The following is a 27,464-nucleotide window of genomic DNA, read 5'->3' on the forward strand; positions in this document are numbered from 1 at the left end:
CCTGTAGACACCCATCTTGTCCTTCACATCCTTGAATGGTTTCAAACTCAGATGAGTTTTGCCCCTCGTAACTCTATCCCTGAAAGCCCACAGAATGCTTTTATATTGCTCCTGAGTAGCCTGCCCTCAATTCTATCTCCTAGACAATTCCTTTTTGAATTGGACCTTGGCTAGGAGTTCCCCTTTCAGCCAAGCTGGCTTCCTGCCATGCCTGCTGCTTTTCCTGTATGTAGGAATGGACCATTTTCGTGCTTTGAAGAGGTTTTCCCTGATGATCAGTCAGGTCTCCTGACTTGCTTTTGTCCTTCAGAACAGTCTCCTACAGTGTCCCATCAACGAGTTTCCATGAACAAGCTAAAGTCCAGGACCTTTATTCTGCTATTTGCTTTCCTCTCTTCTCTCAGTATCTTAAACTTGAGCACTGCATGGTGACTGCAGCCAAGAGAGACATTAACAAACACATCCCTAAACAGTTGCTCCTTGTTTGTGAGTAGCAAAGCCAGTAGAGCACCTCCCTTAGTCTACTCATCTAGGACATTCATCAAGATATTGTCCTTTCTGCATTCCAGAAGGCTCCTGGATCACCTCACTGTGTCACATTCCCAGTAAACACCAGGATTGTTCCCTGAGAACCAGGGCCTGCGATAGAAGCACTCTTTTAAGAAGGCTTCATAGCATCATAGGGAAATTTGGGTTGGAAGAGACCTCAGGAGGTCTCCTGTCCAACCTCCTGTTCAAAGCAGGGTCAGCTCTGAGATCAGCCCATGTTGCTCAGTATTCTATCCAGACAGGTCTTGAAAATCTCCAAGGATGAAGACTACTGAACCTCTCCGGGTCCCCGTTCCACTTCTTGACTTCCTTTATGATTAAAAACTCTCCTTATAGCCAGTCAGAACCTCCCTCCTTTCAACAAACACACTTCATCTCTCATCTTCCCACCAGGCACTGCTGTGTAGAGCCTAGCACTGTCTTCTCTTGATATCCTCCTTGTCAGTATTGGAAAGCTGCTGTCTTCCCTTCTCCAGGCTCTGCTCCTTTTGATCAGGAAGCCCTATAGAAGATGCCACCACAATGTGTCTCTTACTAAGATCCCTTCTGACCCTAACCCATAACAGCTCTTGACCAGCCTGTTGCCTAGGCAATAGCAAAGCTCTGTGCATTCAAGACACTCCTTTGAAGAGACTGCAATGGCATCCTTGTCTAAGAACCTGAGGCCATGAACTACAGCACAGCAGTTGTGTGAACTATCCCACTGTGTCTCTGCAAATCCAATGACATCACAGCGCTGCAACTGTGCAGACTTCCTACCAGCACACCTGCTGGTGAAGACACTTTCACCCCATGCTGTTGAGTTGACCCCTTCTGTCCCTAGCAGTCCCCATTTCTTGAAAAGGGTCCTGTGGTCATAGAGTCCAAAGTGCTGCCATGACATCAGGTGCACAGACAGGTGTGAATATGCAGGATGCATCCACCCCTGCCCAGGTGTTTGCCCTTGAATGGCAAGATGGAGAACACTGCTTGGGCTCCATCCCTTCACATAGGATCACTGAGCCCCGTACTCATCCTTAATCTACTTAAGTATTACTAGTGCCCACATGAGAGAGTAGCAAAGTCTGATGATTGGCCAGGCCTTGGTAACCTCTGTGATGTCTTGTTTCCAGTCCCTGGGGAAGAAGCAAACTTTGGAAGTCATCAGGTCTGGTCAGCAGCTGGATTTCTCCATTCCCTACACCAGGGAGTCTTCAATCCCTGTTACCCATTGCTTCCTCTTAGTGGCACTGGTTATGAGTAGCTGATCAGACACAGCTGGCCCAAACACCTCTCTTGACAGAACTCACTCTTCCATTCCTGTTTGCAGGGACTATATGTTTTATTAAATCTATATTATTATTAGCCTCACATATTTGTGATACTGAGGATGACACCAAGTATGGTTATATCTTTCCATCAACTTGCCTGAAAGAAACTGAGACTGGACAGGAAATACTATAGTTCTTAACAATGACACCTAAGATTCAGTCTTCTCAAAGTGAAAACCAACACAGCTGCTTATTAACACTGAAAAAAAGCAACAAAACAAATATTCCTTAAACTGAAAAAAAAAAAAGGAAAATCTTACATTCATACACGTATTAAAACCAAAATACATACACAGAATGCTCTGTAGAACCAGGGAAGCTGATTACTTGTCCATGTCATGATGCATGCTGTTAATATTGAGTGTGTGCACAAACCTTTAATGCCAGACTTCGCAGATCTCGCTGCGGTCAGGAACAAAGCCAAAGCTGTAAATGTAACACCCGATTTTCAGGGGAGATGGGAATGTGGAAAAGAGTTTGGGAAATTCTCCTACAACGATGCATTTGAATCTCTCCAGAGAACCAGAGAACATTTTCTATAGCCTCCAGGCATTGGGATGTGGTACAAGGGCATTCCTTCATCTCCAGGTCAATCCAGAGCAGCCAAGGCTGCTAAACCCATCCCTTTTCTTCAGACATATGTGGGAGGAAACTCCCCCTTCTGCCACTGGACTATACAAGAGAGGGGAGGGAAAGAGAAGAAAGAAAAAACTCACTGTCTTCTGTTCACCATTTTAGAGAAAGAAAAGGAATTCATCAACTGCTCTCCTATCTGACATCCAAATGGAAAAGGCGAGAGACCAGGCTGTTTCCTCACTGCATCAGACGTAGGAGGAAGCAGGACAGGAAGAAGGCAGGAAGCAGTCAACAAAAGGTAAGAAGAGATGCTAAACTTCCCCATGTCCTAATGCTGTTGCATTTGAATCCAAATTCTTAGAAACCTACAACCCAACTGTGGAAAAAGGACTTTGGGAAAGCTTGGGGGAGGGAAGGATGGCTTTCTCGGCAGAATTACACATTTTGCTTTGTTTTGTATATGCATGCTTCATCCAAAGTGTTACACAACATGAAGCTTTATATAGTTATACAAGAACACATACTCCCCATGCATCCAGGGGAAAAAGCCCAACCACACCAAAATCTGTTCAAATCAAAAAACCTCACCCAAGTCTAACAGGAGCCTAATGCAGACTATTGGTTAGGTACCACAACAACAACAAAATATGCATTAGAAAATATTCCTTGCTTAATTGCGAGAGAACAGCTTTCCCATGACAATTCTGTGTAACTCCATGCCCCAAATTCACTAACATTTGCCAGATAGCAATGGCTGCTGCAGGATTCCTTTGGCAAATGCTGTATCTCAGACTTTTCTCTTTCTCAATATGCTGTGATTTCCTGTGGAATGGAGAAATCATCTATACTACAAAGAGGTGCAGTACTAACACTTTTAGAAGTAAATAATTTTATAGCAACATATAGTATATAGAGAAATATAATACTTGAGCAGAGAAATTCCCAAGCAGAGAGAGATTAGAAAAAGACTCTGATAAACAAATGCTATCGAAGTTTATATTTTTTTAGTCAGTGCGAAAAATATTGGGTAACTGTTTGCTGTTCCTAGAAAGAATGGGATTCTGTTGCCAACAGCTGTAGTTTCTTGTAGGAATTATAATACTATATTGAAGATTTATGTTTCTGACAAAGGCATAAAGTTATCCAAACTAGGGCAGAAAAAACAGAATAGCTTTTTCCCAATGAAACAGACCCACATTATTTTTGTTAACTCTTACTATGGCAGAAGTTTTGATCTTCAAAACCTGAACTCATGCTGCAGTTGATGTTTATAATGATTAAGTCTTGCAATGCCACTCTGCACAAGGTGAACTGTTTTACCACAGGTTCTTACACACGCAAGAAACACACCCTATCATCTTGAAATCAATTACAGTTATAAATATTTACCTCCAAAGCACATGACTTTAAATTTTCTTTTTGAGATTTTGGGGTTTTACAGTGATGCTTTCCCAACCTTAAAAAAATGTTTTCCCAAAGCTGTAGTCATCTAACAGATGCATATGAGAGGAGAAAGGTGACCTTAGGCTGTCCTGTGCGTAAACAATCAAGGGGAAGGAATCTTGGGGGTCTCTGCTGCAATTATACAGATGCAGTGCCCCTACCTGCCTGCACGTCACTCTCCTGATTCCCATGGAAAAACTATTCCTCGTGCTCTGCAGGATTAGGATCTTCTGTGTTCCTTGGAACTACAGCACATAACACTATACAGAACTATTATTTTTAAGTCAACTGACATTCAGCAATAAAACTCAGGATATCACAGCTTTTGAAGTTCATTTATTTGCAAGCAGCCAAACTACATCCTCTGGGTTGAATCCTGGGCCAATTTACAGTTACACTCTATGCTGCTCCATGAACATTAGACCAAGTTATAGAACTTAGGAATCAATAAACCCATTGCCTTGGAAGAATTTGCCCAAAGGCTCCCGATGAGTCAGAGGCAGGTGCCTTGTTTAGGTCTCAGACTTTGGCTTCCATTTTGTAGCTGCTTGGTCCACCAGATCATATTTACGCTACATCACCAAAAATGTTTTTATTTCTGTCCTTCTGAAATTGCTGTTTGTTTGGCTTGCTGTTTTGGGGCTTTTTTACTAGGGGAAGAAAATAAATGAAAAGCTTCTTAACAATTACTACAATTGTGATTTTTTTTTTTTTTTTTTTAACTGGGAATCAACAAACTATATTTCTCAGCTGAAGCAAAGATAGAAAGCCTGATCTCTTTGAACAAAATGCACAATAATCCAAAGGCCTACATAGTGTGCACATGCCACAGTTTTTACGTTCAGATAGAGAAAACCTAACAGTCTACTTTTACTGACTTTAAAAATCCGACGTGTAGTCAGTGAGAAGTGAAAGACTATAAAATAAAACCTTCCTTCAAGGAACTTGCCACCAGTCCTTAGTCCTGCAAAAGATATGCAAAAACTGAGGATATTTTGCTTGAGTAAACAGAATTTTAATTGAGCATAAACAAGTGAATAGCAGGCATGCGATTTCCATAAGTATGCATGATTCAAAGAAAAAAGAGATTTAAAAATCTAGAGCCATAGAACCAACTTTAATTTTAAAAGTTTTAGGGTCTCAAAAAAGGTAGTGTGTATTTGGCAAGCTTTTTACACTACAAGTGAATTCTTTAAAATAAATTGCCACTGACAAGTCATTATTTATAGGAACTGTTTCCAGTAAGGCAGAAGCTAAGTTATCTAACATGGAGCTAAAGAACATATTTAATTTTAAGTATGCTTATAGTTTTATTAGAGCCAATGGCTTTTTCCATGCTTAAGGCCAAGCATATGCTCAAGTACTCTGCTGAGACAAAAGCCTACAAGTTTGTTGTTTAGAATGCAAAGCGAGGCTTTTTATCCCAAACCACATTTTCTTGCATGTAATCAGCACTGATGATGCCGCCATAGTTTCCAATTCATTCCATGCACTCAGCATTTATTAGGGCACAGATGGTGCTCTCTTTCTTTGGCTTCTAAAGAACATGCCTAAATATTAAAACAAACTTGGCTATCTGCCTCTTATCCTGTTCTTACACTCTATTGCCACAGTAAAAATAACAGTAACCTTTGATCTAATCTGGAAGCCTTTTCTAATTTACACACAAAATTTGGCAATAGGATTATCAGTCAGTCCACTCGAAATTGGAGAACCTGATATGCATAAATCCAGCACGTTAGTCACAAGCGATCAAGAACAGGAACAAGCAATCCACAAAATAATCAAAAGAAGAAAAATCAGAAACAATTTTGCTAGTAACAAGCCACGCAATCCTGACTGTACACGATGGCTGTGTGTGCATTTCTGGAACTGTAAGGATTATTCAACATCTTAACCAGCAATTAGCAAACGGTCTGATTTGTAAAGGCAAATAAAGAGTATTAGCATGACAGGATTCCTCATAACAGTGAGAGTGGTCTTTTCCAACAAGTTTGCACTGTACTGAGAACTTGCAGTGTTTTTCCCTAAGGGCAGGACAGGACATTTATTTCCCAAATTCTGAAAATTATTTACCCATTTCTGAGCCAAGCATAAAGCAACCTCCACAGAGACCCAACAGAAAGACAAGCTGTCACAATATTCCATTAAAAATGTCTTAAGGTAAGATAACGTCAGATTTGTCCAGCAGATCTTGACAAAATGTTCTTGAAGGTGCAGCCAACTGGGACGCAGGTGCACATGATGGTCAATGGGTCTTAATCACCCATCTTTACAGGCTTTCAGTCTCACGAAAAGCACACTGACACTGGAAAAATCACGTATCATGTGCATTAAAATACATATGACCAAACTCAAATTGGGGGAGGAGGAGTAGAGAGGCTTGGAGAAAGGTTAATCAGACTGCTCAGAAACGATGTTCCCAAGTGAGAACTATTTCACTGTCTCGCTGGTAACATGAGGATAGCTGCCAGTGCATGCTGCCAGAATCTAGAGCAAGAAACGTGCATTTTAAGCAGTTGTCTTGACTTCAAAACAGCTCAACAATTGTATGCACATATTGATAAAGAAATCACTTCTGAACAAACATCAAGGCCAGAAAACTAGTTTCAGAAGTAAAATGTCAGAAAGCCAAAGATTTGTCTAAATAAGATTATGTAACACCCACCAAATCAGTTAGCTCCTAAATTTGTTTTAAAGCTAAGCAATGGCTAGTAATTTTGAAGTAATGATCCTAGATATCTGCACTCCAGTAAACTTAATAAATGAAATAAATCTAAATTAGCATACGTTACTAAATCAAAATGACATTAAAATAATAATAAAAAGCAAATAAAAATTCTGTCAATATGAACAATCCAGAAACAAACCACTGTAAAACATACATAAAACAAAAAATAATCAGGTATGCATTGAGAAGAGACCGTTCTGCAGCTAGTCAAAACTACTTTTTATTACTGTTGAGGCAATGGAGTCTCCTACATCCCAGCCTCTCCCAAAGCAGTCTCTCCTGGTGTCTCCCAGTCTCCTGAAACTCAGCCCTGCTCACTCCCCAATCTCTGCAATACTTCCTGGCATTGGGCTGGCTTCCAGGAAATTCAGGCTGTCCCCTTTTCTTGGTATCATGCTCCATATCTACACGACGCACAACTTGAAATTACTGGTACATTCAATACTTTAAAAATTATGGCTTGAGAACAAGCTTCAAAATATCAGCAACAACAATCCTGGCCTTACCTGCAGGATCTTGTACTGCCATTTCCTTACGCTTCACCATCAGCTTGTCTTTAACCCATGGGAACTCCTGTAAGGAATCCAAGAACGCATCAAAAGCTTTGGGTCCTCTGGTGGGGAGAATATCAAGGAGCATCATGGTTTTCCTCTGACTGGTGGTTTGGGATTTTATTTCTTGAACATGGCTGTCTGTGAGAATGCCTTCTTGGTAGAGATACTGAATAACAACTCCATCCACCAGCACCTCTGTGCAGAGCTCCAGGCGCAGGGAGCGTAAAAGCTGCTTGTCTCTGGCATCCATCTGACAACCTAGAGCGTGAGAAAAGGAGTAGGGAAATGTGTGAAGATTAAACTACTTCAACCTTTAACACCCAGAAGTGATGCCTGATACCTGACAACCTTTAGAAAGAATGACAAACTAGGAGTCACCGACCTGGGAAAACTATTAATGATCCCCACCATCTTCTTCCCACTCAGATTTCACCATCTCACGAGCTAAAATGCAGCCATTTCTGAGAAACATTAGACAGGAAGAGAACCTTTGGCATTGTGAAGACCAGTCCTTTGCTGGAATAAAAACCATGCCAAATAATCCCGCTCACTAACTGGCCAAGGTCCACACTAAAGGCAGCCACGGCATTTGCCACTCCTTAAGAGGCTCTACCCCCAAAAAGTCAGAGATATGTCACACCTGACCTCTGCCACTGATGTCTCTGATGCTATTGCAGCAGTGAAAAAGCAGCAGCAGGAGCGGTAGATGCACCACAGCCAGACAGCAGCAGCAGGGACAGTCAGCAGGTAGCTTTGGCCTATGCCAAGTGTTTTAATTTCAGGAGGCGTAGAAATGTACCTTATGCACCAGGTCGTTCTTCCCCCTGACTCATACTGGAAGGCTGCTCTGGAACTCAACTGATCTGATGATGAGAAACTTTCTTCGAATTTCCATCTCAAATTCATCCACCTTCTATTTATAGGCATTTGTTCTGCCAAAACTGCTCTTTAGCTGAAGTAGCTCTTCTCCCTCCCTGGTATTTACCCTTCTAATGTGTTCACAGGAAGCAATCGGATGCCCTCTGCCAGCTTCCATTTCACTTGACTAACACTCTGACTAAACAAAAGCTGGAAAAGATGCACTTTATAGCCACTCTACAGAAGAGGAATCAAGGTCCGGAGAGACCAAGCAACTCATCCAAGATCATACCGGCAGTCCGTGCCAGACCTATGAACTGAATCAAGATGTCTAGCCTAGTCCTTAATGACAAACATATCCCTAGGCCCATTAATGGCACTTGAAAAGGAAAATGACAGAGTAATACAATTAAATACTTTCTCATGACTAAATAATGAAGTCAAAAAACTTCAGCAGGTGTTGAGTGTGATTACCAAGAGAGTTTCCGATAATTAAACTAGATGCTGCTGTTTGAACAGCTAGACCTTGCAGAAACTGTACTTCATTTAGCTTGAGGATACAAAGAGAGGCAGAGACTTTCAAAGCTTTGTAAGAAACCTGCTAAAGTCTTTATATTGTGAGCGGTGCTTACTGACTCTCAGGGCCCCATCCAAGGTTGGTTGGTTGGCCTGGTTGTTAAAATCTAGGGCAGGTGACCAACAGAACATACAGGCACATAAATGACACCTTGGACAGAATGCAAGAGCCTAGGATCCCTAGAGAGACTGGAGAATCCCGGCTGTGACAACTTCTGCTAAAGCCACTCTCTGGAAACACTTCCCCCAAGTGCTGAAAGGATTGATGGGCAGCACCTTCCCAGGAGGACTTCATCTTACCTGGGCTATCCAGTACATTTCTTGTATACTGAAGTGAATTTTGAGGTGCCTACCTCTGTCTCAAGGTCACTGGGGAATCAAACAACAGCTGTCCTGGCACATGTCCTTAAAAAATTCTAGTTTGCTAAGCATAGCTCAAACATCAAAATCCATCATGGAGTGAGATGATAGTTGCAAGCAAGAAGATGGAAAAAGAACAGGCAAGAAAGAGAATGGGATTTCCTCATTTGATGCTCATTTTGGACAGGTGATACTGAAGATCCTGGTCTCTAACACACACTACCTTTACACTACTGGGATCAATCAGTGGTCTAAAGCAAAACCAGGCAAAATTCAGGCAGCTGATCCCTGCCATTTCTCCCTTCCAGGATTCCCTGACCCTCCCTGGTCTCATGAAGCACTTACAGAGTTCAAGACAGGCACCCAGCAGCAGCTCTAAGGGCGTTATCTAGATCAACCCAGGCAGAAAACTGTTTCAGATGCTACGAAGCTCTTGTGTTTCACATTCTGCACTGGCCACTAAGAGTCCCCATCCAGGAGTCTCCTCACCCGTGTGCCGGATGAGGAACATCAACTTCTCCAGTCACTGTGTAGTACTTGATGAGTTGCCCTTCTTCGTAACCAGTGGTCAACACTTCTCAAAAATAAGGTCCTTTCAAACCATCTCAGTTTGCACCTTTGTGCACTGACAAATGCCTCTCAAGCCATGAATCTTAAGGGGGAATTTCTGCTGGAAAAGGCCTTTGGCGCCCTGACTGCAGAGTGAGCACCACTGTGGTTTTAAAGCCCTTAACACCAAGGTCACTGGCCCAGTAAACTTCCAGGATAGCGTGTATTGATTTTTAAGGTCTTTTTAAAGATTAAGCATTTCTTTGTGCATGTTTACCATCAGAAGGAAATGTCCGAGTCAGGAACTAAGCAGCCAGATATAGAAATGTATCCGGATTTTGGTGTGTAACAGTGTAGGGAGGGAGTTTAGTGCAACAGAGAATTAATTTAAATTTTAATCGCAGCCTGTATCTAGGGATCCAAAATAAGCTCTGAAATAAATTTTCTGTAGTAAAGTTGGTGCTAAAGTAAAAAGATGAGACTTCCATTTACCCAAAAGATGGCATGGCCCAAACCTTCCCCAGATACTTCTAAAAAATGCCTCTTTTACATTGTAGAGCCAAATTTTAAGAAACACACCCCCACATCCTGCTGAATGAGCACAGTCCTTGACTGATCACCACACCAACACAGGCAGGTTTGCATTTTCCTGATCTGGCACTGAATTTGTCCGTGAATGGGGATAAAAAACTGTTGAAAGCCTTGACCCTAAAAAGACCCCTTCTGATTCTAAAAAGAACATTCACTTAGTTCTTGGCTAGAAACACTCTGGCATTTTCCCAAACACCAACTGCACGAGGCTGCTTATGACTCCGACTACGTTCCCCTGTGCCTGCTTAGCTGAGAATAAGGTCCGCCCTGCCCAATCCACGAGTGAATGTGGCTTTTCACATGTCTGCAGGTTAAAAGCCTCTTCCCCACCCTCCCCCCCCAAAAAAACCCAAAGTTTTTCTCTTAACTTCCTCCCCGTAACCGAGATCTGGAGGCCGCTGCTCCCGCAGCACTCGGGGGCCGGCTGCCCGACCGCTGGCACCCAAGCCCTGAGCCTCCCGCCGCGGCTCCAGCCCGGCAGGCATCGGCACAGCGGCACCCCGGCCGTCCTCGCCCCCGCTCCGCCTGCCCGCCTGTTCGCCCGCCTTCCATCCATCCCTCCGGGCAACGCTGCTGCAGCGGAGGCGGGCGCTGCCGCCGCCGCCGCCAGCCCGCGGCCCCGGGCCGCCCCGGCCCGCCCCGCGGAGGCCCGGCCCCTGCCGCGGGCCCGCAGCGCGGGGGGCCGCCGCCAAGCGGCCCCTCGGACGGCCGGGGTTGACGCCGTTACTCCCGCTTCCCCCTCGGCGGCAGCGGGCGGGGGGAGCCGGGCCGGGTCGAGCGGGGCCGCCGGCACCGCACCGCGGAACGGGCGAGAGAGCGGCCGGGGCGGTGAGCGCTGTGAGGGGAGAGCCCCCTCTGCCCTCGCCCCGTACTTACGAGAGGGAAGTGGGGAACTACACAGGGCGCCCCGGCGCCCGCGGAGCCTGCGCGGGGAGCACCATCTTTGTTGAAGGCAAGAGGGCTTCGCCGGAAGCCGCCGCCGCCGCCCTGCTGCGGGCCGGCCGAGGAAGGGCCGCCGCCGCCGGCCCCGCTGAGGGCGGGGAGGCGGGAGGGGAAGGTGGGGGGGGGAAGCGCCGCCGCGGTCGCCATGTCAGCTGTGGGCAGCGGGGCAGGGCGCACCGCCGCGTCCCGCCCGCCTCCCGGCCGGGAAGGTGGGCCCCGGGGCGGCGGGGGTGCGGCGGGGGCTCTGCTGGGGGGCTGGGCCGTTGGTTTGGGGGGGGGGCTGGGGGGTGCTGGCAGCGCGGAGCCGCCGCTCGCGGCGGGACGGGCTGGGGCGGCCGGCTGCGGCGAGCTGCGCGGGGGGGCCCCCGGCCCGGGGAGCGGACCCCGGCCGGGGGGGTCAGCCGGGGCGCGGCCGCCCCGCGCCAGCCCGAGCCCAGCCTGAGGGAGAGGGGCCGCCGGGGTGCGGGGTGTCCCCGCGAGGGGCGAGGCTCCAGTCAGGCGTTTGGAGCACCTGCTGCGCTCTCAGCATCCGGGTGGTGGGTTTTTATTGTTAGCGAGTGGAGGAGTTGTATCTAAAATTAAATCAGGAATGACAAAAACTGAATTTTTGTGACAGTAGAAGCAGCTGTTTTCATAACTCTCTGGGGATACTGGTCCTATTCACCAGTATAGGCTAAGACAGGCTTCATCCAGGTGCTAGTGTCATCATATCAAACACACAGCAATATTATATCGAATACTGTGTATGTGTAGCTTCATTACTTTCCTCAGAACAGCCTAAAAGTGAAGAAACTTTCATGGGTGAAAACCATTTAGTAAAGTAAGATCCAGCCTGTGTCTACCACAGTGCTGTGCACATTCTCATAGTTTTATTCATCTATTATTGAATACAAAAACATCTCTTTCACATCATTTTATACGAATATTTGAAACCAAAGTACAGTAGAAGAGAGAAAACTGTAATCCACAGCTATAAAAATGAGGCAGTGTCATTTCCTATCACATATCATAGAAGAACTCTTTTTTCCATCTTTACATAGGTATCAGGTGTCACACGGGCTTGAGCAGTGTCAGCCCTTTTCTTTCATGTCTGGACTGCAATAGTGATGAAAGAAAAAAAAAGATCCTGCAGAGCTGGAACGCGCTACCTTGAAGCTGCAGGCAACCACAACGAGCTGGCTGCGGTCTGCTGGGTTTGCTGATGCCTACCCTCTGGAAAAGCGGGAGAGGTGGTTGCTGCAGCTGCTGCTAGAAGAGTTGCCACTGTGTGAATCCATTTGTACAGTCAGTTTAGACTAATTGTACAGATTTAAGGGTATTGGGAAGATTTAAGGGTATTTGGAAGTTAGTTATGGAAACCTTTGCATGCCTTTCCTAGATATTGTACATGGAAAATGGAAAAATACAACTGAAAGTATTATTGGTAGAGCTCACGTACTGCCTATGCTTAACATGGTATTTATCTACAAGATTTTGCATAATGATACACATTTAGTCACACTCAGAAAACTTAGATCCTTTTCCTTTGATTTTCCTGTGGCTGACAGCAAAGTTGAGAATTTATGTGGATGCAGAATGTAAAACATAGTCTTAAAAGCAAAGTTTGTAGGCTGGACTTAAGAAATGTTTAAAAAGTTATATACATTTATTATGTGGCCAGCTTCTGCAGAGATGCTACTTATTTGGCAATTTTAAAGCAATATTTTGGTTTAATTGACATAATGTTTTTATCTAGGATTATTTCCAGACAATAAATTTGATACAAGGGGTTTAAATTGCTTTTAAATAATTGATAAATAATATCTTATTCCAATACATCTATTAAACCAAAGTAAATGTTTTTTGTCTCAGGCACATGTGTTAGTCTTCTAGGAACACAGACATAAAAAATTTAAATACTCCTGTGGGTTGTTTCAGTGATGCATTAACATATTTACTATGACCTTGACAACACTGGAAACCACACAAGTAGGTCATCATCAGTGACTCTAAGACAAGAAGTATGCTGCTGTTGTAGCCAAAGTACAGCTGAGGTGGTTTTAAATTTTCATATCATGGATAGTCTGTAATACCAGTTCTGAGAAAATACATTTGTAAATAACACAAACCGGCACCAGGGAGCAGAGAACAGCACAAACCATCTATATGATCGTTCCTCAGCACAGCGCTGTACAGCTACTGAAAGTTTCCTTTCTTAGCTTCTTGTATTTCCGATTGCCAGCTTTTTTTTTTTTTTTCAGTCACAATCTAAGGAACTGTATTATATCTGGAATTGGAGTGACCAAACTTGGGAGACTTAAAATATCACATAATTGTAATCCTGACAGCTGCATTTAATGGCAGATAACATGCCTACATTTTAAAATAGAAAATGAAGACAAGCCATTACATTTACTGTATCTTTTTGCCAGATGAGGCAATTAGGATTATTTATTTTATACTGTCCAAGAATACCTTACAAAGTTAGCAAAACATATGGATATGCACAGAGCAACTCCAGTTCCTGCTCAAGAAAATGGTGGCAGTCGTACAGCCAGCATTTAGTCACGTCTTTGCTTACAGTCTAAACAAAGCTGCAAAGAAGGAAAGCAGTGAAAGGAAACAGATAAGCCTAGGAAGGAAGAGGGTGACAGCAGAAGTCCAAATCTGGTTAAAGGGAAAATCTGATGTTTCCTTTTCCTTCCACTAGTTTGTAACTAGAGCTGCAAATTCACTAGCGGAAACTGTAAATGTGCTACTGGTGTTTCGGGTTCATCTTTAGCCATGCACCCCAGGTGTTGATTATACTCTGCAGTTACAGAATAAGGATGCGCACAGGGAAGTCCAAGGAGAGAAGCCCTTAAACTTTTCATTTCAGTTCTGTTTGGGTTCAGACCTGACTAAACTTCTTCCAGTTCAGTTCTGGTCTGAGTTCAACAAAACTTCAGAAGGGTGGTTCAGTTCTATTCCAGTTTTAGGGACAGACAAAAATACATATATGTACACACACACATATATATTTGAGCCAGTTTGGGTTCAGCTCAACTCCCCACTGACTCGACTCAAATCTGAAAACTAACTATGTAGATTACAGAAGTATTTCCTAGACTTTGTAGATGAATGGACCACAGTCAACCCTGCACATCGGTATCATCAGACTTTTAGACTTAAAACCTTGTTCTCTCTGGTTCTGTGGATTGGGGAATCACCGATGGTCATCAGGCCACACTTTTGAGGACTGCTGAATTCAGGGTAGCAAGTCCAAACCTGTGGGAACCAAGCTAAACAGCATCTCTTCTCACAATGCTGTTCTCCTTAAGTGTGGGTTATTCCAGGTCAGAATACCAGATTTTTAAATTTACCATACACTTTTTTTAAAGCTCGCTTAAAAGTCCCAAGTCTTTTTAGAAACCCTGTACAAGTATAGAGACTTTTTTAGAAAAAAAGCTTTTGAGAGGATCCTTTATGCTAATCAGAGTCAAGCTGTATCCTAGCATGTACGTAGTTTCTTTGTTTTCTACAGACTAATTTGTTTCTGCTGATAACAAGAGCCAAAATGTCTTTTTAAAACTAGTGCAAGCAGATTTAATCTATTAGGACTATGCTGTTTTCAATTGTCTGTAGGACAGCATTCCAACTTTAAGGACAAAAGAAAAGAAATACGAGCCTCTAGATTTGTTTATTAAAAACATCTAATTGGTTAAATCTCTCACAAAACCTCTGAAATGAAGAGGGGAAAAAAAAGAAACATATATGGTTGCTTGTGATTTTTAGAAAGAAGAGCACAGAAAACATTTCCGAATTTGATGTATCTCAAAAACACTGTTAAAATGTGAGTCAGGGTGGCCCAAACTCCATGGCCTGAAGACCAGATTAGGCTCTTGCAAGCCATTGCCATCCACTGCCGTCCCAGGCAACAATCCCTTCCCTTCCTCCCTCTCCTCTTCCTCCTCACCCCGGTCCCCATTGCACTGCCCTTTGCAAGCGTGGCCCTCCCTAATGCCAACATCCAGGTCTCCTGCACCAGCCACCAAAAACCAGGCTGATGCCATGGAAGGGAAGGTTTTGGTATGGAAGGTTTGCCCAACTTGTGGACCGGGCTTAGGACACTGGATTGTGGGTTGGGAGAGGGTGTCACTCTTCAGGTGGCATGTGCTACTCCAAAAGAGATTCCTTGCCACTCCAGAGAAAAGGTGACAGGCAGGACTGAAGGGCATCACTGAAGGGGATCAGCCCCTGCACTGCTGCTTAGAGTATTCTGATACTTCATAGCTTCCCATTCACTGAAATAATAAAAGCTTTAAATTAAATGCAGTTTGAAGACAGCAATGAATATAAAATGTAGGTGATGTGTGGTGAACTTCCTTAAAAGTATTATTTTATTAAAAGGCATGTCCAGCATATAGGTGAAATATATGAAATATAGCACAGAAAGTTTCAAAACATGTTAAACCACGGGGTTTGAAGTGACCGAGTAGTGTCTATACATTCAGATTTGTTTCAGTAATAAAAATGTGTTTATTAGCAGTACTGCAATGAACTAATTCTTAGTGCTGTTTACTTTGATACAAATAATCTCTAGACAAAAGCTGAGTGCAGAATACTTGTAAAAGAAGCATTCATCAAATGTGAAACTTTTGTATTCATTACAGAAAAAGAAAAGAATCTCTGCAACGATTGTAATAAAAAACCTGCAATTAATATTTGCAAAATGTGACTCAGTATTTCTCAGATTTTTTTAGTCCATTTTCTTTAAATATATGAATTAATGTAATTCTCTGTTTGTTTTTGAAGTTCAATTTAAAGATGCTTTGTGGAGACAGATGAAATATTGCAAGTCTCTAAATATTTTCCAGACTTATAAAACTATTTTTTAAATGTAAAGCAACCATTTTAATAATGTGAGAACAAAGAAAATTCACAAATTAGCCTGAAAATCAAACACTGACAAATAAGTAAAAGGAATTTAAGATTCAAGTCTGAAACCTTTTCACAAAACCATCTTCTTTTGTTTGCAAATTAAAGTGTATGAAATTGTTGTCTAGCATTTTAGATAAAAGACTGGAAGGTTGGTTTTATTTAGGAGAATTACTGCTTTTTGTAATCTTCAAAGGCTTTGAGCTGGACAAACTCATACATAGTACCTATATTTTTTAAGTTTCTTACTTTCAGGTTAAGCTTTTCAGGAGCTAGTAATGATTCATGGGAAGTTTTTACAGGTAGCCTAGCAAAGGATTTGCCACTGCTTATACTTTTTCCATATGCCCTGTTTTCAAACAAAAAATGCCCTTTGATTAAAAATTCACTTACTGTATTTTGTTCCTTTTCAAAACGAAACCTGTCTGCATGCATGGTTACAGTGGGCTAGTTAAGCAGCCTGCAGTAGGCACTGCATCCTCCGTCAGGGGAGTTAAACATGAATTTCCAGAAAACAGTTATCTTCTCACGGGCAGTTTCCCTCACAGACAACACGCGTCTGAAGCGCTGCAGCTCACGAAGGATCTGTGATGCCACTTCCACTGCAATCTAGTTAGACAAGAATCTCACTTTCCTAACTTATTTTCTTTTCTCTTCCTAGCAATGCAGCCAGCCAAAGATATTACCATCATTGCAGCTTAAGTTCCTATCAATGTTAATTGACATATAAGTGACTTTTCACCCCACGCTGATAAATTACAAAATGTTAAGTCTGCTGCCCACTTTACAGATGGGTAAATTGCAGCTAATATAGGCTCAGTCTTGTTTAATACAGTTCTTTCTAAAAGAAAATGAACCATCTAAAAATCCTATAAACACTAACAGTTGATCCACAACTTATTCTGCCCTTCCAGACTGTGTCAAGCAGCACCCTAGGTATGAAAAAAGCAAATGCATGATGTGTTTAATATAGGTGTCCAGAGTGATCCCTCAAATTTGGAGATCCCCCCTGAGACAAACTGAGTGTGGGTACAGAGATTCAGCTGAACAGATGCTATTTCAGAGCTGCAACCTAAAGAGATACAATTAAATTGTAACCATTTTGAAACTGGGTTTAACAGCTTTCAACTATCAGTCTTACAACTGTTTTTTATATAATTCTTGTTATCAAGCCTGATCCAAATAACCTCAATAAAGCCAAAAGAATTTCCACTGGGCTTTGAATCTTTTCCCACATTTAACATACGTCTGCATTTACTATTTGTTAACGAACAGTGCACCAAATTGCAATCCTCAGCTATGAAACATCAATTATGGAACAATTTGACTGAAAACAAAAGGATTTACTTACATAAACCCTGCCTGCCAGTGAAAGAAAAATTAAGGCAGGAACATTGAATTTGGGGTTTTTTAAATGTATTTTGTTCTTTGCAGCACTCAGCACTAAACTTTTCCTGGGTATTATCTGTTTGAACATTTTCCTACTAAATGCCAGTTTATTCCTTATGCTAATATAAATAGCTTTTGCTCCTGCATTTTATTCCTCCTTAATGCCGTAGAAAGTAATGGTATTATTTTGATATTTCAGTTTCTGGAGAGTTAATGGCTCCAACTCTGGAAGAAAACAAAACAAACCAAATCACAGGTGCAATCCTCCTTTTAAATAGGACTTAAGTGGAATAAATCCTCAGTTTATTGGGCAGATTAGACACCATAATTATGGTGATATGTTTTTACGTTTCCCTAGACTTTCTCAGAGGCACTGGCTACTTCAAAGCCCTGTAGGTAACCTAATTAATAAACACATTTAATCCCTTCCCCCCTTGGCAACCCTGGGACCAGGACCGACTGATTTTGCTATAAGCTGCTTTTTTTTCCCCTGAAATCTAGTTATCTAGCCAGACTTTGCTTATACGTGATTTCAGACTGTGCTGATACTAGTTACTGCCCTGGACCTTTCAGCTCTACTAATGCACCTTTCAGCGTTGTACTAGTCCTGATGGTTAGATGCAGCTTGTGAGAAGTGCCACCTCTCATAGGAGCTGCTGGCTTTTCTTTCCCTTCAGTCCCTCCTCAAACACCAAAAGCCAGACAGATAATTCCCTCCTCAGCAAGCAGAACAGCTTCTCATCTGGTTTCCTGGCAGCTGTGTTTTACCTAGCTTGTAGCATGCCCTCTGTCCAAGACAGCAGATAAAGACCAGCGATGGTCGGCACCGATGCCCTTCACAGCCCCTGGCAGCACCAACTCAGCCTCCCAGTTTCTTTGACTGATCTTCAGCCCGTTGTAGAAATTACCCGATTTCAGCAATACTATGGCAAACTGCCATGTTGTTGTAAAGCGAGCTCAGACCTTGGTGACTGAAGTTATGTGTCGGTGCAATGTTGTTTCCAGGCATTTTCACTCATGCTAAGGGCTTAGTAAAATACGGAGACCTGCCGAAGTTAACACCAATAAAGAATCGGTTTCCAGAAGCTAGGCTGAGATACCAAAGTAGCTTGTCATCCCCCCTTCCTTTGTGTATAGAGCACTACTCAGCTCAGACCTTTCAAGTAATTTCTAGTTATTCTATTTGGAAATTTTATGGTTTATATACTAAAAGTTTCCTTTATTTCTACAGGTTTTAAAAAATAAAACAGAATAAACCAGAAGAGTTTCTTATAAATATTGAGAAGCAGTAATACAACTTTTAGAATTTCCTCTTATTTCCATTATTTCCTCTAGCAGTCAATATGATACTTAAGATTTATTTTAATGACAGCAAAGTCAGCAGACATTTTATTTTACTTTATTTTAAATGACTGTTAGACACAACTCCCACGTCTAAAGGTATCTCTTCCCATTTCCATCATGTGTTTTAGCTTAAGAAGAACAAAGCCCTGATACCACTCAGCTTACTTTCTGCTAGATCCTATGCTTATAGCCAAAGGAAAAATCCATAGGAATTTTATCAGGTATACAACAAAAAACTCTTGAATAGAGCATGTAAGTAAATAAAGTTTTTCTATGATCTTCAACAAGGTAATTTACCTACAGGAACACTTTGCTAAGACACAAGAGGTGACTAAGATACAGGAAATCATGCTACTACAGAACCCTTTCCTTCCCATTGTATGTAGACTCAGTTTTCATAAGGTGGTGAGACTGAATAAGAGTCTCAGACTCTAAAGCTCCACAGTTTTTAGTGAGGAGTAAGTTCTAGATTGTTTTAAGATGTAAAAATAAATGCCTCTGCCCCCATAGTGAACAATCTAGTGAACAATTTTTCCCTCTTGCTAATAATGATACATTGTTTATCTAGAATGTGGTTACATAAAATATAATTAGGACAATACTGACAAGATCAGATTAAAATAAAATTACTTCTAATGCAATGGGTGCAGCTGCTTGGTTACATTCCCACTCTACCCACCCATCTTGTACTTGAACCATTTTCTGTCTCTGGTGATAATACCAGCAGCAGGAAAATGCCTGTACAACTAAAATGGAGCCATAGTTCACACTTCTGCTAGGTTTAATGCTAAACTAAATATAGTCACCAATGCCATTTTCATAATTCATCTTGCAATTATTTTTATTTGTTTTTCAAGTACCAGCTTTTAGGACTGTGGGATTCTCAGCTTTCCTTTAATTAAAATGAAGAGGTTTTCAGCAACTAACATTCCAGGTATAAGCTGGAAAATCTGAAACCTCAAGACTCAAAAATGAAAAACCAAACCAACACATGGGCTGAAAAAAAAGGCTTAGGATTAAAGTCCTTATCATGATTTTTGGTTGACTCATGGGCATTGAACCTGTGAAACTGGCTTCACTGAACACTCTGTACTAGCAATTCAAGATGACATATATCAGTTAAAGTAATTTTTGGAATCTGAAGGGCCAGCAATTTAAAAGCTAGTGCTACAAACAAGCCATAACAACATCCATAAAGTAAAAAAAAAAAAAAAAAAAAGCACTGGAACTTTAAAAAAAATGTTTGGACAACATGATTGTGCTTGAAAATTCACAAGGTCTACATGGAAGATTTTTGCACCACTGTAATCTAATCATGTGCTATCCTTGGATTTTTTGTCCCAGAACAAGTCATTCCTCTGTGTTGTGTTAGAATGAAGCTGAGCTTTCAGCAAGCTATAGTGTGGTTTAGTTTTACTAGTGCAATGCATCAACCCTAGGGCTGGCATCCTAATGAGGACAAGAACTGTGCTTTCATACAAAGAGGACTAGTTCCCCCTCCAGTCTGTTCAAAATATTGTTCACTGCTTTGAGCACACCACAGCCGCAGACCCTACTTTTCCTCACAGTAACTAACACAAATGATACAAAGTACAAGTCAGTATGCTCAACATTTGGTGACTTAATTCCGCATCACAGTAACTACTCTTGATTATTTACAAGGATCACCACCTTTCACTTTACTAGCACTCCTTGTCTTTAGCCTGGCATTTGCCCTTGTCCTTTGGAGAATTGCTAACAAAAAGCCCAGCGAGCTGCCCTGCATCTGCCCCATGTTGTTCCTCAGAGCTTGGCTCTGCCGTGGGGTATACCTGGCCTGTGACTGCTTACAGTAGGCTGACAGCCACGAGCCATAAATTGTTTCTTATATGTACAACGCAACTGTCTCATTACACCCCAAAGCTCTTATCTTCTCAGTCTGCTTGTTCCAGCGTTGGTGTTCGTGATATTAAATGCCCAGGCCAGGGACTAGCCTGGAGGGAACTTATTTTAAAGGATCTTAGTATAATGTGTTCACCACTGAGATCCCAAGCGTATCACAGCCAAGTATCACCTTGGCTAAAAAAATGTAGCAGCAAATTAGAATGTTTCTTACTGTAACAGAAGTTATTCTGTATAGCAGCTATCTCATCTCAAGGTAGAGCTAGGCAAGAACTGTAAGAAAAACAGATTTGTCAGAATGAAAAGTGTTCCCAGGAGTGCGGTTCTTTCAGAGTCACTGCTCACAGGAAAAGCTCCTCAGCTTCAGGGTGGCAGATCCTAGCAAGACAGATGACAAACACAGAACCATGTGATTACAACACATACCTGGAATACAAGAGCTCTTCTGGGACGAGAACCAGAGGGTGGTCGCCATGTTATGTGAAAAACTTCCAACAATTTGCTACATTTTGGCAGGGCATGGGGAAAAACTTTACATAACAAAAGCTTTTGTTTTGTTTTTCAGGAGAAAACTCCCCCCATTTCTATTCTAAAGCTTGCATTAAAAATGGGGAGAGAGGATTGAAGCCGTGGAGGAGGAGGGAGAAAAGCCACCTTTTCCACAAAGAGAACAACAACACACCAAGTATTTGCCATACCAAGGGACCATCCCCTCTGCCTCAGGTTCTTGGTGTCTTCCTTGTCCCAGTGGCCGTGCTACTCATTTCTGCCAGTACGTTAACAACAAAATGGAGTGCATAACACTGGGAGTTTACATGCAACAAAATAAGATGGTCAGTGCCCCAGAGTTCATGAGAAGGGACAGAGCATCTTGACAGTACTACAGAGCAGTTAATTCACAAGGAAAACAAGATTATTTTATGTTGTTTCTATTTCAGCCTGGGCAGGGCTAGATTACAGCAAGTCTTGACAACCCTCCTTGTTCAAACACAGGTCTATTTGCCTTAATTAAAAAGTCAGCTAGGGAAGGAGTTAAAACTGTGAAATTGTTGACTGAGGATGATTCTATGTTGTTGTTTCTCTCTTTACTGCTCTCTTGTTACTCTCATCCTGGGTATTTCTTCTATTAAATACTCTACATTTACACTGAGGAACAGGTACTGAAGGTCTTAGTCCCTTCTTCCCATTTGGAGGGTCGCTGTAACAGAAAAAGTAACGTCCTATGCTAATACCTACCTACGAGAATTCAGCAGGCAGCCTCTAAACCACTAGTCTGAACATAATCCAGTTATACCTTTGAGCAGCACCACAAAGGCAAAGCAGGGGTATTCATCCTCACCGATACATATGCATTGATTTGAGTATTAGCTGGGAAATTGTATAGGTTCATAAGATCACTGTTTCCTGAATAGTAGCAGATCTATACATACAAAGATTGGGAGATTGTTGTGCAATTTGATTTACTTTATTGAGTAATAGTCTGATAGCTACAATGGTGAATTAGAAGGGAAAAAAAAAAATAGAAAAAACCCACAACCCCCTCCAAAAAAAACCCCCAAATCATATTTCCCCACATTTTGGGAAACAAGCTGAAGAGAACATTCTACACTGTAGAAAACAGCTGTAACTGCTGATATCCATGTTTTGACATTGGAACTGAGCAACTGCAAGTCTGCAGCATACAGTCCTAAACCCTCAACCAAAAGAGGCTTAATAATAATAACATGGATATATCACCACTGGGAAGATGTTGACACGTTAAAGATTCTGGGATACCAATCTGGTATAATCAGCAACATACTGGGTTCCTATGAAAGATGTGGCATTTCTCCTTAAGGTCAGCTTTTAGAGAACTTTGAAAAACAGTGTTTTAAACTGATTACTTACAGTACTCCCTTGCTTGCAGAAAAGCACAAGAATTATAGTTCAATAAAAACTGAATACATGATCACTTTTTGACTGGATTTGATTAGTTGCATAACTTTGGCAAGATTATCACAATGTGATCCAGTTAAGCTTTGAGGATTATACAAACACCAGCACCAAATTAATCTTGGAATCAGACAAGTGAGATACTTATGCACTCTCATATGTCTCTGACCACTCTGCAGTCTCTCCCGGTCCCACTACTTCAGTTAGCATTTGATAGCGCAGTATTTTATGCCATTGACAAAGCAACATAATCTGGACAGATTCCTGGCTTCTCTCTCCTCGCAAGAATAGCATGCCACCTTGTCAAACCCCCGAGGATGCAAGCTGGGATTATTCTACATAAAGTCTCCCTTTGTGGCATCTGAAATAAAAAACCTTTCCCCCAGAACTGCCACTGTTTTGATAGTGAATTCCATGCTGAGTTGAACAACTGGTTACTCAGTTCTTTGGCTGATTTTAAGAATTGCATTTAAAAGTTACTCTACATTAGAGGCATTTAGCAAAGATATTTATACCTGGTATTGGTACTCTTTCAAGTACTCTTTTAGTCTTGTTGGCAATGGCAGCTCCCAGATCTGATTTGTGCATTTGTTTATAGTTATTCTGCAGCGGTGTTGCAGAGATGGAGCGGATGTATAGAGAGGCTTGTTCAAGTAAAGATGAACTGTTCCATTTGAAGGTGTTTCGGTTCTGTCCTTGCACATAAGAACATAGTACTCAATCAAATGCACAACACTGTTGAACTGTTTAAGTCTAGATCTGACACAAGTGATAGAGTCCAGTCTAAACTTGCCATCTTGATATTCTATACGTAGATTGGTCGGTCCCGCTGATGTTTTTACTGAAATAGTCAGTAGATACTCTGAATGTGAACTATCCCTAACCAAGAAGGTCCCTTCGGGGGCATCCTGTAATCTCTCTTTGGCTTCAGCAACAGTCATGTTGCCCCAGTACCAACCTGTTAAAAGAGGAGAGAAAGAAGGGTTTTGTTTAGTCTTGTTTGTTTGTTTGTTTTAAAAGCTCCTCTTTGGCTGGTACACTTGTAATAACCCACTTCTTTTGTTGTTTGAGAGCAAAAGTCCTGCAGGCATTGTAAATTTTCATTTGCTATTTAAATTCATTTGCTTTACAATGCGTCTCGTTTTGACAGAGCCTTCCAGGTCACTGTTTATTTTCATATCTATGCGTATACACGCACAAACTTTCCTCCAGCGTCCTGCGAGACTAACGCCGAAGCCGCCGACCCCACGGGCCGCCCGTAAGGGAGCAGGGACGCGGCCCGCGGCCCCGCGCCGCACACACGCCGGGGCGAGGGCTGTGTCAGCACGGCACGCGCCGGCAGCCCGCAAAAAGCCCGCTGTTGGTAACTGTCGGCAGGCTGCTGTTGAAATGAGCTTTGTCTAGCAATCGGAAGCGGAGATGGGTAAGAAAACAACTTCGGCGCTGTGGCTGCGGTCCTAGCCGGGAGGCGACGACGACAAAAGCTCTTCCCTCCGCCCGCGGCCAAGCCCCGCATCCTGCGGGGCCGGGCGAGCCGCCGCCACGCCGGCCAGCGGAGCGCAGGTACGCGGGGCCGCGCCGCCGCCGCCCGTTCCTCACGCCGCGGCCGCCCCGGCCGGCGGCCGCGCCCGGCCCGCGCCCGGCCGCCGATCCCGGACCGCCGCCGGGGCGCGGCGCTGCCGGCGCGGGCGGCGCTTTCGCTTCGGCCGCCGCAGCCCACGGAAGGTCGGAGCCGCCACCGCCCCTCGCCGTCGCAACCCCGGGTGGCGACGACAAGCGTCGCCCCGCCGCCCGCTTCCCCTCTCGGTCCGGCGGGGCTCCGCTCCGCCTCCCCCGGGACCGCGGGGCGGCGGCGAGCCGGGCGCCCCGGCGAGCGCCGGCCGCCCCGGGCGCTGCCGCACTACCCAAGCCCCCACCCCCCCCCGCCGGCTCCCGGCCGGTCAGCCGGGCTTACCTGCCCGCCGCAGCTCCTCCATAGCCGCGGTCAGCTGCGCCGCCTCACGGGACTCCTCGGCAACAGGCGCCGCCGCCCCGGGGTGTCCCCAGCGCGCCCCGGAGCCCTCTGCGCTCTCCAGGGACCCGGCGGAGCGCAGGGTCATGGAGGGCGGCGGCGGGTGCGGCCCCGCTGGCGCGCAGGTCGGGGGCTGCCCGCGGGGAGGGGGCTCCGCTTCGCCGCCGGGGCGCTCAGCGCCGCGCCGGGTGCATGGTCCCGGCCGCCGGCCCGGCCGCCGCCTGCGAGCGGAGAGAGAGCGTGGTTAGCGGCGAGCCCCGCGAGAGGCGCTCCCGACGCAGCCCCTACGTTTCTGGCGCTCCCGCTTCGGAACTTCCCAGCATCCAGAGGAGGGACCCGAGGCGAGAGATCACCTCCCGACGGAGCGGGGGAGGGACATCTCCTCCCCCCGCCGCCGCCCGGCCTGTCCCCGGCTCCCCTCCGCCCGGGACGAGGCGGAGGCGGCGGCCCGGGAAGGTGGTCTCGCCTTACGGCAAGGGCAAACCGGCGGATGTGCCGCTCCCTCGGCCGGGGTAGGCGAGCTCCGGCGGGGGGAGTGTTTGGGGATAGGAGGAGGTCGTGGGGGAGAGCCGAGCACAAGGTACGAGTGGGGAGGGGTAACCACGCAGCGGGGCAGGTCCCAGCCCCCGGCGCTGCCCGGTGGCAGCCGCGGTGCGGAGGAACGGAACGGTCCGGTCCGCCTTTCAGTAAGGTCATACGCCGAGTCGTACCTCTAGGAACGGGGAGCCCGGCATGGGCCGTGCTCCCGGGGTGGGGGTGAGCCTCTCCCGGGCCGCCCGAGGGGCTGCGGGGTGGGTGCGCGGACAGCGCCGGCTCCCGGCACTGGGTGGCCGCTTGGCTACGGGAGGAAGGGGCAGCGCGATGGAGGGCGCGATGTATTTAGCTCGGGGCAGGAAACGTGCTTTTCCCGTTCCATTAAATGCTGATATTCTAAAAAAATTACCTTTCCGCTCGGCTGAAGCGAACGGGAGGGACAAAAGAGCCCCCCGCTCTCCCACCGTCACGCCGGGAGCGACACGAAGCCCGGCAGCGCCAGCGCGGGGGAGCGCCGCCGGCTTGGCCGGGGGCGGGGAGGGGGCTGACGGGGGGGACCGGGACCCCCGCCGGTGCTTGCGAACCGGGCAGAATCTCTGCCTCCGTGAGCGCAGCAGCCGCCAGGTGAGGGGTTACGCCGAGGTGGCTCCTCCCGTCACGAGTTCCGCGGCGGAACTCAGAAACTTTTCCAAATTAAACTTCAGTGGCAGCGGATAGGTTGCTCTGCTGGGTTTCTATCGCAACATGCGCAGGCACACACGCGGCAGCCCCCTGGCAGAGCCCATCCCCGTCCCCTTCTCCCCGCGCAGGATCTCCCGGGGTCGGCTCGGGGGCCGGTCGCAGGTGCGCCCGTCACCGGAGCGGCTGCGGGGCCGCTGGCCGCAAAGCGCCGAGCGCAGGTGGGAGCAGCGTTGCCGGGGGTGCCCGGGCGCGACCCCTTGTGAAGGAGAAGCGCCGAGAGCGCCCGGCCGCGAAGTGCCGCCCGCCCGGCCGCGGGAGCTTGGCGAGGACGGAGGGTTTGCGAGGCGGTGGCAGCCAGCAGCAGCGGGGCGTCCCCCGCCAGGGGCGAGCAGGGGAAGCTTTCATCCCGCCCGTCGGCAGCTCCGTCCCGGGAGCAGGGCGGCAGGGTCCCCGCTCTCGAGGAGCGGCAGGGCAACGGGCGCGCGGCGGGGGGGGGGGGGGGGGGCGACGACGACGACGACGGGGGACGACACCGACAACGGGACTCACCCGGGCTCGGCGGGACTGGGCTGGAGCCGCCGCTGCCGCCGCCTGGAGGTGGGGCGGTCAGGTCGTTCTCGCTCCCGCCGGCGTGGAGGGACCGCGGGGTGCACAGCACCCGCCGCCGGGGAGAAGCGTCGGGGCTGCGCTGGGGTAGACAGACAGGCTGCCGCTGCCAGGGGAGGATGGTGCTCCCGGGGAAACAACACCCTCCGCTCCCCCCCTCTCCCCGGCGCGGGCGGTCTGTTCGCCTTTGATTGCGAGGCGAGGGCATCCTGCCCCCGCGCTCCCCCCTCCCGGGATGGCTACATACAAAGGCTGCTTTCCAGGAACTTTCCAGGAACCGCATCATGTGACAGGACCCGCTCCGGCGCCTCCACCGCGATCGCGGCCAGCCGGGGCCGCCGCACCGAGCCGCCGCCCCTGTCACGCCGGGGCAGCGGTCGCCTAACCCGCCCCCGCGTCCCCGTCCGTTCCCCCCCCCCCCCCCCCCCCCCTCGACCCCGCGCCACCTCCGCCCGCAGAGCCGCGGGAGACGCGCGGCGAGCAGGTCAGTGGCCGGGGCCGCTAAGGTACCGGCGCGCGGGCGGCCGTTGGAGCCCGCCGGCGGGGCCGTGCCTCGCGGGGCGGCGCGCGCCGCCCCGCGAGGCACGGCCCCGCCGGCGGGCTCCAACGGCCGCCCGCGCGCGGCACCTCCTGAGGTAACCGGGTGAGCGCGGGAGCGCGGCCCCCCCCCACAACTGCTCCGCGGCGGCCGTGGGGGGGGGGGGGGGGGGGTGGCGGCGGGGCGAGGGGGGTGGCGGGGCGAGGGGTGCCCGGCCTGCCCGGCGCCGGCAGCCGGGGGCACCTGAGCGCGGCGGCGGGGCCCGCCCTCAGTGCCGGGAGCGCGTCAGGAGCCGGTGCCAGGAGCTCTGTGCCAGGGACTTGTGGCGGGCGAAGCTCCTGGGACACCCCACCCTGGTCTCCACCCCCCTTCACCCTCCGGCGCTAAATACCTCGTTGCTACAAACAGCCATTACCCGCCGATGCGCGCGCCGCTCCTTTTTCCCCCCTCCGCGATTTTTTTTTTTTTTTTTTTTTTTTTTTAAATAAACCCGAAGCTGTTTTTTGGCGTAAAGATGATTGATTGCGCCGCGGGTGCTGCTCGGTAACCAGCCACCTTCCGCCGCTGCGCAGGCGGCCTCGAGCCGACTTTAGAAAGACCAAAAAAAAAAAAA

At 46.5% G+C, this 27,464-nt stretch overlaps 2 protein-coding genes and 1 long non-coding RNA gene across 4 annotated transcripts in view; 1 reads left to right on the top strand and 2 right to left on the bottom strand.

The window, feature by feature from the left end:
* Positions 1-11,122, bottom strand: part of CRADD (CARD and death domain containing adaptor protein) — an 82,081-nt gene extending 70,959 nt beyond the window's left edge. For both annotated transcript variants that reach the window (XM_074827063.1, XM_074827064.1), the window contains exons 1-2: positions 10,974-11,122; positions 7,116-7,421 (exon numbers count right to left, since the gene is read on the bottom strand). In XM_074827063.1, coding sequence (XP_074683164.1) covers positions 7,116-7,413 — 298 coding nt within the window. In that variant the 5' untranslated portion in view covers positions 7,414-7,421; positions 10,974-11,122. The remainder of the gene's footprint in view (positions 1-7,115; positions 7,422-10,973) is intronic.
* On the top strand, positions 10,910-15,735 carry LOC141924500 (uncharacterized). Its single transcript, XR_012623560.1, has 2 exons — positions 10,910-11,049; positions 12,080-15,735. It is a non-coding gene; the product is annotated as an uncharacterized LOC141924500 (long non-coding RNA).
* Positions 15,736-21,339: 5,604 nt separating this feature from the next.
* On the bottom strand, positions 21,340-26,463 carry SOCS2 (suppressor of cytokine signaling 2). Its single transcript, XM_074827065.1, has 3 exons — positions 26,257-26,463; positions 24,436-24,713; positions 21,340-23,439 (listed from the first exon to the last, which is right to left on the bottom strand). The coding sequence occupies exons 2-3, from the start codon at positions 24,578-24,580 to the stop codon at positions 22,991-22,993; spliced, it is 594 nt and encodes a 197-aa protein (XP_074683166.1). The 5' UTR covers positions 24,581-24,713; positions 26,257-26,463; the 3' UTR covers positions 21,340-22,990.
* Positions 26,464-27,464: the final 1,001 nt, after the last annotated feature.

Source organism: Strix aluco, chromosome 5 (assembly GCF_031877795.1).
Source record: "Strix aluco isolate bStrAlu1 chromosome 5, bStrAlu1.hap1, whole genome shotgun sequence".
NCBI lineage: Eukaryota > Metazoa > Chordata > Aves > Strigiformes > Strigidae > Strix > Strix aluco.